This window comes from Leucopleurus acutus (genome assembly GCF_964270905.1).
Source record: "Leucopleurus acutus genome assembly, chromosome: 2".
NCBI classification, from domain to species: domain Eukaryota; kingdom Metazoa; phylum Chordata; class Mammalia; order Artiodactyla; family Delphinidae; genus Leucopleurus; species Leucopleurus acutus.
This window is the reverse complement of record NC_139143.1, coordinates 6,219,252-6,231,409: the sequence shown is the minus strand read 5'-3', so window position 1 is coordinate 6,231,409 and position 12,158 is coordinate 6,219,252. Positions and strand designations below refer to the sequence as shown.

Below are 12,158 nucleotides of genomic sequence, written 5' to 3'. Positions count from 1 at the left end.
AGCAATTTGTTAATTTAAGTTGTAGGTTCTAAATCCTTCCTGTACCAAAATGACTAATGATTTATTTAGTTACTAATTAACTAGGGTGAATGTCCCAAATAAGATGAAATTTGACTAAGCTATGTTGTCTTTCCTGAGTGACAAATTTGTGTACAATATCTTCCATGTAGGTAAGGCGAAGAGGAAAAGACTCGTGTAACATCAATCCTTTTACTACATTCTGTCTTTAACCATCTGAAATGTAAACCTATAAAACATTTTGATACATGTTTTAGTACTTGTGTCAAAGTGTAAAATAGGGCTAGGATAAGAGGGAATAATAATCTATAAAGTGATCTTTAGTATTAGCATCTTTAGATATGACTGAACTTAAAATCAGTTTTATATTTTACATCCTCAATCAAGTATTTTATCCCAGACTTACAGTACAAACTCAGTATCATTCCATAACCTATTTTATATAAGAAAAAGAAAATAAGTCTAATTTCTGATAAAGACAGATGATTAAGATAACAGAAGGCTAGTGCACTGCAGAACCACTGCTTGTGGATGATACAGCAGAGCTGTCAGGACCCTTGACTGAGTTGTTAAGAAAGGTTCCATTAAGGCTTTCACATATGAGCTGAGACCTTAAGGACGACAAAAGCTAAGTGGAGATTATACAAAGCAAAGAGAACACTGTTAAGAAAACCCGGAGGGACCTTCAAGATGGTGGAGAAGTAAGACATGGAGATCACCTTCCTCCCCACAAATACATCAGAAATACATCTACATGTGGAACAACAACAATATGTGGAACAACTCCTACAAAACAACTGTCTACTGAACACTGGCAGAAGACCTCAGACTTCATAAAAGGCAAGAAACTCCCCACGTACCTGGGTAGGGCAAAAGAGAAAAGAAAAAACAAGGGAAAAAGAATAGGGACGGGACCTGCACCAGTGGGAGGGAGCTGTGAAGGAGGAAAGGTTTCCACACACTAGGAAGCCCCTTCGGGGGCGGAGACTGTGGGTGGCAGAGGGGGAAGCTTCGAATCCGCAGAGGAGAGCGCAGCAACAGGGGTGCGGAGGGCAAAGCAGAGACATTCCTGCACAGAGGATCGGGGCCGACCGGCACTCACCAGCCCGAGAGGCTTGTCTGCTCACCCGCCGGGGTGGGCGGGGGCTGGGAGCTGAGGCTAGGGCTTCGGTGGGATCCCGGGAAGAGGACTGGGGTCGGCTGCGTGAACACAGCCTGAAGGGGCTAGTGTGCCACGGCTGGCTGGGAGGGAGTCCAGGAAAAGGTCTGGACCTGCCGAAGAGGCAAGAGACTTTTTCTTGCCTCTTTGTTTCCTGGTGCGCGAGGAGAGGGGATTAAGAGTGCTGCTTAAAGGAGCTCCAGAGATGGTTGCGAGCTGCGGCTAACAGCGCGGACCCCAGAGACGGGCATGAGACGCTAAGGCTGCTGCTGCCGCCACCAAGGAGCCTGTGTGTGAGCACAGGTCACTATCCACACCTCCCTTCCCGGGAGCCTGTGCGGCCCACCACTGCCAGGGTCCCGTGATCCAGGGACAACTTCCCTGGGAGAACGCACAGTGCGCCTCAGGCTGGTGCAACGTCACACTGGCCTCTGCCACCGCAGGCTCGCCCTGCACCCCGCATCCGTACCCCTCCTTCTCCCCGCCTGAGTGACCCAGAGCCCCCGAATCAGCTGCTCCTTTAACCCCATCCTGTCTGAGCTAAGAACAGACACCCTCAGGTGACCTACACACAGAGGCAGGCCAAATCCAAAGCTGAACCCCAGGAGCTGTGTGAACAAAGAAGAGAAAGGGAAATCTCTCCCAGCAGCCTCAGGAGCAGTGGATTAAATCTCCACAATCAACTTCATGTACCCTGCATCTGTGGAATACCTGAATAGACAACAAATCATCCCAAAAATGAGGCGGTAAACTTTGGGAGCAACTGTAGACTTGGGGTTTGCTTTCTGAATCTGTTTCTGGTTTTATGTTTATCTTAGTTTTATTATCATTGGTAGATTTCTTTATTGATTTGGTTGCTCTCTTCCTTTGTATTTTGATTTTTTTTAATATATATATATTTTTTCCTTTTTCTCTTTTTGTGAGTGTGTATGTGCATTATTCTTTGTGTGATCTGACTGTATAGCTTTGCTTTTACCATTGGTCCTAGGGTTCTATCTGTTTTTTGTTTTGTTTATTTTGTTTTTAGTATAGTTTTTAGCACTTGTTATCACTGGTGGATTTGTTTTTTGGTTTGGTTGCTCTCTTCTTTCTTTCATTACCTTTTTATTTTTTTATTATGAATAATTTTCTTAAATGATTTATTTTAATAATTTCATTTAAAATTTTTATTTTATATATTTTTTCTTTATTTATTTCATTCTTTTTCTCTTTTTTTCTGAGGCGTGTGGCTGACAGGGTCTTGGTGCTCTGACCAGGTGTCAGGTATGAGCATCTGAGGTGGAAGAGCTGAGTTCAGGATACTTGTCCAACAGAGACCTCCCAGCTCCATGTAATATCAATTGGTGAGAGCTCTCCCAGAGATCTCCATGTCAACACTAAGACCCAGTTCCACTCAATGACCAGGAGGCTACAGTGCTGGACATCTTATGCCAAACAACTAGCAAGACAGGAACACAACCCCACCCATTATTAGAGAGGCTGCCTAAAATCATAAAAAGTTCACAGACACCCCAAAACACACCACTAGCATTGTCCTGCCCACCAGAAAGACAAGATCCAGCCTAATCCACCAGAACACAGGCGCCAGTACCCTCCACGAGAAAGCCTATGCAGCCCATTGAACCAACCTTAGCTACTGGGGGCAGACACCAAAAAACACTGGGAACTATGAACCTGCAGCCTGAAAAAGGAGACCCCAAACACAGTAAGTTAAGCAAAATGGGAAGACAGAGAAATATACAGCAGATGAAGGAGCAAGGTAAAAACCGACCAGACCTAACAAATGAAGAAGAAATAGGCAGTCTACCTGAAAAACAATTCAGGGTAATGATAGTAAACGTGATCCAAAATCTTGGAAATAGAATGGAGAAAATAAAAGAAATGTTTAACAAGGACCTAGAAGAACTAAAGAGCAAACAAACAATGATGAACAACACAATAAAAGAAATTAAAAGTACTCTAGAAGGGATCAATAACAAAATAGCTGAGGCAGAAGAACGGATACATGACCTGGAAGATAAAATAGTGGAAATAACTACTGCAGAGCAGAATAAAGAGAAAAGAATGAAAAGAACTGAGGACACTCTCAGAGACCTCTGGGACAATATTAAATGCACCAACATTCGAATTATACGGGTCCCAGAAGAAGAAGAGAAAAGGAAAGGGACTGAGAAAATATTTGAAGAGATTATAGTTGAAAACTTCCCTAATATGGGAAAGGAAATAGTTAATCAAGTCCAGGAAGCACAGAGAGTCCCATACAGGATAAATGCAAGGAGAAGCACGCCAAGACACATATTAATCCAACTATCAAAAATTAAATACAAAGAAAACATATGAAAAGCACCAAGGGAAAAACAACAACTAACACAAAGGGAATCCCCATAAGGTTAACAGCTGATCTTTCAGCAGAAACTCTGCAAGCCAGAAGGGAATGGCAGGACATATTTAAAGTGATGAAGGAGAAAAACCTACAACCAAGATTACTCTACCCAGCAAGGATGTCATTCAGATATGATTGAGAAAATAAAATCTTCACAGACAAGCAAAAGCTGAGAGAGTTCAGCACCACCAAACCAGCTTTACAAATGCTAAAGGAACTTCTGTAGGCAGGACACACAAGAGAAGGAAAAGACCTACAATAACAAACCCCAAAACAATTAAGAAAATGGGAATAGGAACATGCATATCGATAATTACCTTAAATGTAAATCAATTAAATGCTCCCACCAAAAGACACAGATGGGCCGAATGGATACAAAAACAAGACCCATATATATGCTGTCTACAAGAGACCCATTTCAGACCTAGGGACACATACAGACTGAAAGTGAGGGGATGGAAAAAGATATTCCAAGCAAATGGAAATCAAAAGAAAGCTGCAGTAGCAATTCTCATATCAGACAAAATAGACTTTAAAATAACGACTAGGGCTTCCCTGGTGGCGCAGTGGTTGAGAGTCTGCCTGCCGATGCAGGGGACACGGGTTCGTGCCCAGGTCCGGGAAGATCCCACATGCCGCGGAGAGTCTGGGCCTGTGAGCCATATCCACTGAGCCTGCGCGTCCGGAGCCTGTGCTCCACAACGAGAGAGGCCATAACAGTGAGAGGCCCGAATACCGCAAAAAATAAATAAATAAATAAAATAAAATAACGACTATTACAAGAGACAAAGAAGGACACTGCATAATGATCAAGGGATCGATCCAAGAAGAAGATATAACAATTGTAAATATTTATGCACCCAACATAGGAGCACCTTGATACATAAGGCAAATACTAACAGCCATAAAAGGGGAAATCGACAGTAACACAATCATAGTAGGGGACTTTAACACCCCACTTTCACCAATGGACAGATCATCCAAAATGAAAATAAATAAGGAAACACAAGCTTTAAATGATACATTAAAAAAGATGGACTTAATTGACATTTATAGGACATTCCATCCAAAAACAACAGAATACACTTTCTTCTCAAGTGCTCATGGAACATTCCCCAGGCTAGATCATTTCGCAAGTCACAAATCAAGCCTTGGTAAATTTAAGAAAATTGAAATTGTATCAAGTATCTTTTCTGACCACAATGCTATGAGACTAGATACCAATTACAGGAAAAAATATGTAAAAAATACAAACACATGGAGACTAAACAATACACTACTAAATAACAAAGAGATCACTGAAGAAATCAAAGAGGAAATCAAAAAATACCTGCAAGCAAATAACAAGGATAACACAATGACCCCAAATCTATGGGATGCAGCAAAAGCAGTTCTAAGAGGGAAGTTTATAGCAATACAATCCTACCTCAAGAAACAAGAAACATCTCAAATGAACAAACTAAAGTTACATTTAAAGCAATTAGAAAAAGAAAAGCAAAAAAACCCCAAAGTTAGCAGAAGGAAAGAAATCATAAAGATCAGATAAGAAATAAATGAAAAAGAAATGAAGCAAATGATAGCAAAGATCAATAAAACTAAAACCTGTTTCTTTGAGAAGATAAACAAAATTGATAAACCATTAGCCTGACTCAGCAAGAAAAAGGAGAAAACTCAAATCAACAGAATTAGAAATGAAAAAGGAGGAGTAACTACTGGCACTGCACAAATACAAAGGATGATGAGAGATTACTACAAGCAGAAATATGCCAATAAAATGGACAACCTGGAAGAAATGGACAAATTCTTAGAAAAACATAACCTTCTGAGACTGAACCAGGAAGAAATAGAAAATATAAACAGACCAACCACAAGCCCTGAAATTGAAACTGTGATTAAAAATCTTCCAACAAACAAAAGCCCAGGACCAGATAGCTTCACAGGCGAATTCTATCAAACATTTAGAGAAGAGCTAAAACCTATTCTTCTCAAACTCTTGCAAAATATAGCAGAGGGAGGAACACTCCCAAACTCATTCTACAAGGCCACCATCACCCTGATACCAAAACCGGACAAAGAGGTCACAAAAAAAGAAAACTACAGGCCAATAACTCTGATGAACATAGATGCAAAAATTCTCAAAAAATTACCAGCAAACAGAATGCAACAGCACATTAAAAGTCTCATACACCATGATCAAGTAGGGTTTACCCCAGGAATGCAAGGATTCTTCAATATATGCAAGTCAATCAATGTGATAAACCATATTAACAAACTGAAGGAGAAAAACCATATGATCATCTCAATAGATGCAGAAAAATCTTTCGACAAAATCAACACACATTTATGATAAAAACCCTCCAGAAAGTAGGCACAGAGGGAATTTGCCTCAACATAATAAGGGCCATATATGACAAACCCACATCATTCAACCCACATATATGACAAAGCCAACATCATTCTCAATGGTGAAAAACTGAAACCATTTCCACTAAGATCAGGAACAAGACAAGGTTGCCCACTCTCACCACTATTATTCAACATAGTTTTGGAAGTTTTAGCCACAGAAATCAGAGAAGAAAAATAAATAAAAGGAATCCAAATCAGAAAACAAGTAACACTGTCACTGTTTGCAGATAACATGATACTAATCATAGACAATCCTAAAGATGCCACCAGAAAACTACTAGAGCTAATCAATGAATTTGGTAAAGTAGCAGGATACAAAATTAATGCACAGAAATCTCTTGCATTCCTACACACTAATGATTAAAAATCTGAAAGAGAAATTTAGGAAACACTCCCATTGACCACTTCAACAAAAAGAATAAAATACCTAAGAATAAACCTACTTAAGGAGACAAAAGAACTGTATGCAGAAAATGATAAGACACTGATGAAAGAAATTAAAGATGATACAAATAGATGGAGAGATAGACCATGTTCTTGGATTGGAAGAATCAACATTGTGAAAATGACTATACTATCCAAAGCCATCTACAGATTCAATGCAATCCCTATCAAACTACCAATGGTATTTTTTACAGAACTAGAACAAAATATTTCACAATTTGTATGGAAACACAAAAGATCCCAAATAACCAAAGCAATCTTGAGAAAGAAAAATGGAGCTCAAGGAATAAGGCTCCCTGACTTCAGACTGTACTACAAAGCTACAGTAATCAAGACAGTATGGTACTGGCACAAAAACAGAAATATAGATCAATGGAACAGGATAGAAAGCCCATTGGCTTTCTATGGTCACCTGATCTTTGATAAAGGAGGCAAGAATATACAATGGAGAAAAGACAGCCTCTTCAATAACTGGTGCTGGGAAAACTGGACAGGTACATGTAAAAGAATGGAATTAGAACACTCCCTAACACCATACACAAAGATAAACTCAAAACGGATTACAGACCTAAATGTAAGGCCAGACAGTATGAAACTCTTAGAGGAAAACATAGGCAGAACACTCTTTGACATAAATCACAGCAAGATCCTTTTTGACCCACCTCCTAGAGAAATAGAAATAAAAACAAAAATAAACAAATGGGACCTAATGAAACTTAAAAGCTTTTGCACAGCAAAGGAAACCATAAACAAGATGAAAAGACAACCCTCAGAATGGGAGAAAATATTTGCAAACGAAGCTACTGACAAAGGATTAATCTCCAAAATATACAAGCAGCTCATGCAGCTCAATATCAAAAGAACAAACAGCCCAATCCAAAAATGGGCAGAAGACCTAAATAGACATTTCTCCAAAGAAGATATACAGATTGCCAACAAACACATGATAGGATGCTCAATATCACTAATCATTAGAGAAATGCAAATCAAAACTACAATGAAGTATTACCTCACACCAGTCAGAATGGCCATCATCAAAAAATTTACAAACAGTAAATGCTGGAGAGGGTGTGGATAAAAGTGAACCCTCTTGCACTGTTGCTGGGAATGTAAATTGATACAGCCACTACGGAGAACTGTATAGAGGTTCCTTAGAAAACTAGAAATCGAACTACCATATGACCCAACAATCCCACTACTGGGCATATACCCTGAGAAAACCATAATTCAAAAAGAGTCATGTACCACATTGTTCATTGCAGCTCTATGTACAATAGCCAGGACATGGAAGCAACCTAAGTGTCCATCAACAGATGAATGGATAAAGAAGATGTGGCACATACATACAATGGAATATTACTCAGCCATAAAAAGGAACAAAACTGAGTTATTTGTATTGAGGTGGATGGACCTAGAATCTGTCATACAGAGTGAAGTAAGTCAGAAAGAGAAAAACAAATACCGTATGCTAATACATATATATGGAATCAAAAAAAATTGGTTCTGAAGAACCTAGGAGCAGGGGAGGAGTAAAGATGCAGACACAGAGAATGGACTTGAGGATATGCGGAGGGGGAAGGGTAAGCTGGGATGAAGTGAGAGTTTGGCATGAACATATATACACTACAACTGTAAAATGGCTAGCTAGTGTGACGTAGCTGCATCGCACAGGGATATCAGCTCGGTGCTTTGTGTCCAGCTAGAGGGGTGAGTTAGGGAGTGTGGGAGGGTGACGCAAAAGGGAGAGAATATGGGGATATATGCATACGTATAGCTCATTTACTTTGTTATACAGCAGAAACTAACACACCATTGTAAGGCAATTATACTACAATAAAGATGTTAAAAATAAGAAAGAAAAGAAAACCCAAGTCAGGAATCGTCATAATATCATCAAGGAACAGAAAGAAACCAGTCGTGTGGCAGCCCAGTGGTTCAGAGGAAATACAATATAAGTTGAGGTCAAAGAGGTAAGCATGGGCCAGACCGTGGACAGCCCCATAATTATTTTTGGTGTTTTGATCCAAGTGCATTGGGGGGGAAGATGGAGGTTCTTAAACTTGTAAGAATATTCTTACTGCTCTGTGGAAATAGATTGTAAGAAAGCAAGGGTGTCAGCAGACAGACCAGATATCCAAGCAAGAGACAATGGCTGTTTGAGGGGTAGAGACAGTGCAGATAGAGGGGGATGGTGCCTGGAGGGATCTTGGCCCTTAAGCCAGTAGGCTTGCTGATAGATTGGATGTTCTGCCTGAGAAAAAAGGAGCGGGCCAGATGACTCCAGGTACTTTACTTTTTTTAAGGGATGGATCAACAGTGGGTTAATTGAGAACACATAGGTGAAAACTGCCTGGAAACAGAGAAGAATTAAAAATGTTTTGGGCTGCTGAAGCTGTCCGCTTACAGATGGTTTTGGAAGCCATAGGCATCAATGAGCTCACCTAGGCAGATAGAGTAGCCAGGTCGTGGAAATCAAGAAAAGCCTTGATAACTTTCTCTGCCAATTCTTAGCAAACGTCTGGAAAAAAAAATTTATGTTGGAGAAAGTTAGGTGAAAGTACAAATGATCTTTCCACTCTCTACGTGTTCTAATTGATCTCCTAGAATAAAGTTGAACCCTGCCAAGCACCATAATTTGTACCACCACACATTGTCTCCTGAAAGAATTGCTTTCACACACCTGTTAAGGCCTCATATGCATAGAAAAGATGACAGGTCATGATCAAACAAATCTGAGCTCATTCCTGGAGCCCCACTTACTTCCAAAACTCCTTAACTCTTTCCTCTGCCCTTATTGGTCTCCTCTGCAAACTAGGGATATAATGCATACCTCAGAGTGTCATAAGGCTGTCATGGGGGCTTAGTAGAACACTAAGCCAATAAGCAGAAAACCAATGCTATCTTTCCATTATGTAAATTTTTGTAAAAATAATATACATTGTGCATCTACCCTTCTATATTGTCTCTGTATCATTCTGCCTACAGAATGAGGTTCCTGAGTTCTGCAGGAAACAGGGAAAGAGGACATTAATTACATTGAGGGATGTGTGTGCTTTCTTTTTTCTGATAATGAGAGCTCAGTATAATTCATTTCTCTCCCCACCTCAGCTGTCTTAAAACTTAATATCAGGTTTATACTTCATCCCTACTATGTTGATTTGTTGTTTCTTCTACTTCTGTTATAATGACCCAATTTCATGTCTGTTTTGAAAACTGCCTCCAACTTTTGTTGAAGATTATACAGTGTTTTTCTGTCTCCATTTGACAAATGAATAAATCAAGCCTCAGAGAAGCTATAATTTAACTGAAGTCACAGCAAAAAAGTGACACAACCAAGAAACCTTCAAATCCAATGAATTTCTGTTTTTACCTAAAGCCCCTCCAGAGAGCTGCATATGTCCCTGTGAGAAATAAAGCCTAAGAAGAACGATTTCTTTGTTAAACTAAAAATCTGTCCCCTAAATTATGGCAATGAAAATTACTACTTTACATTTACATGTACTTTACAAAACGTTTTTATATAAATGATCTTGATCTTTGTGTTTATTCAGCACTGGGTCTTGCTTGACTTTATAATTAGAAAATAGAGAAGATTTAGTGAAAGGCAAACGAACAAACCAAAAAAGTCCTGTAGAGAAAAATTAAAGCACTTGGGGGATATTTGACTTGAAGAAAAGAAGACTGTGCTTCAATTGTCAATATAAAAGCTAATTATAAAGCAGGGGATTGAAAGTGGTTTTTCACCTTCCCAGCTGGCACACTAGAGGGAAGAAGCTCATATGAAATTCAAATGAGGTATTTAGAACATCCTAAAATCAATTTGCTAGCAAATGAGAAGCCTAAAAATAAATACCAGAAACTTAAATATAAAGGTAGAACAAGGGCCTATAATAAATATAATTCAGTGGGCTAATAGACAGGAATGAGAAAGAATTTTAAGTAGCTGAATCAGCCTGAATTATTAGGGATAATCAGAAATAGTCTGTATACCATTTGCATAGCAAAATGTTGGTGAAAGTTATTATAACCTTGGGGCAGGAGATACCACCAGAATAAGCAATGGGTCTAGAGAAAGGAGACAGTGCTGAAATGAGGCTCTCAACACTGAATCAAAATACTCAAAAGCACAGAAAGAGGGTAAATTATAATACCTTCTATCTATTTAAATAAAATATAAATGTAAAATATTATATATTTTATAACATAAAATAATTTAGAGAATTTACTAACAGGAAATTGTGAGAAGAACAGCAATGATACATGACCCTGCTAAAAGTCAGTTGAAACACAAAAGTGTCTAAGCAATTTAAGGAGTTCAGTAACTGAAAAGGAATTAATGAGAAGGGAAAGACAAGATGAAAAAATGAGGAGGAACTTTGAAAGAGAAAAAAAAAGATTTTATGGTGTTTTAAAAAGATGTATGAATTTTGCATAGGCTTTGTTGCTTGATGGTAAGAAATGCTTTTATTATAATGAAAATGTACTATAAAAGCTCTGACATTGACTATGGTTTGAAATAGGCAGCCATCTGGTTGGATGGTATAGAGAGGGCTATGTTTGGAGAAGTGAAAAATAAGAAGTATTCTGGGATCCACTTGAGTATGATTCTTTATTAAAGTCGTCTGCTGCTATTATATTTTTATCAAGTTCTCCTAGCATTTTCGCTAGTTTTTACTTTATATATTTAACTGCCACCTCTTTTGGATACAGAGGTAAATGAAGATCCCATCTCCTTGTAAATTGTGCCATTTATCCTCTCTTCCGACTCTGTTAAGGTTTTTGTTTTGCTTTGTTTTTAATCAGAATTTCTACTGTGTTCTTCTCTAGGTGCTCTTTTTTTTTTTTTTTTTCGGTACCTAGGTGCTCTTTTCTAATCCATTGCCTTTAATGCTGATCCATATGTTGACGGTTACCAAATTCACCACCTGGTCCCCACCCTTCTCCTAAACTCTGAGCTCCTACAGACACATGGCTACTCGACACCTTACCTTAGGTTTCTAAAATGTGTCTCAACTAGAATGGACTCTTTTTCTTCCTCTTCATGTTCCTTTCCAGATTTCCTTATCCTCACATATGGCATGACATTCAGTCAGTTTCCCAAAATGTAAATCTCAAAGCCATCTTCAATTTTCCTTTCTCTCTCACCTTACGTCCAATTTGTCATCAAAACTGTGTTACTTCTGTTAAAAAAGGAAACCATGGGCTCCAAATGGAGTCACTTGTGCTGAGCCCCACATCAGCAAACCAAAACTTAACTGCAATTTTAGTCTCTCCCAAGAATGTACTCTTTAACCAGTCAGTCTGGAATCACCTGGTCAGCACTAGTGAGGTCATCTGCTGGATAGACCCCTGCCTTCCCCCATGGGAAAGTGATCTTGCCTGAAACAATCTACTCTTTGCTAATAAACTTCCTTTCCCCACCCTCTTTCTGCGTTTGAAAACCTTTCCTTTTCTATAGCTCTTCAGAGCTCCTTTCTATTTGCTAGATGGGCTGGTGCCCGATTCATGAACTGTTGAAGAAAGCCAATTTGATCTTCAGATTTACTCAGTTGGATTTCTGTTTTTAACCCTTCTAAATATTGGAGTAAAACACTTAACATGAGATCTACCCTCTTAACAAATCTGTAAGTGTACAATAAATGATCTAAAGGTATAGTCATGAAATTAATCAATGGAAAAGGCATAACATGAACCCAGGATTGTATTGCTCCAATTTATGATTTTTACCATTATACCAAAGAGCAAGCA

General features: G+C 38.9%; 1 protein-coding gene across 15 annotated transcripts in view; it reads right to left on the bottom strand.

The window, feature by feature from the left end:
- KCNT2 (potassium sodium-activated channel subfamily T member 2) overlaps positions 1-12,158 on the bottom strand; it is a 425,289-nt gene that overhangs the window by 208,197 nt on the left and 204,934 nt on the right. The window contains exon 3 of one of the 15 annotated variants that reach the window (XM_082856996.1): positions 8,852-8,928. The exons of the other annotated variants lie outside the window; for them this stretch is intronic. Coding sequence (XP_082713122.1) covers positions 8,852-8,928 — 77 coding nt within the window. The remainder of the gene's footprint in view (positions 1-8,851; positions 8,929-12,158) is intronic. 15 annotated transcript variants of the gene reach the window in all.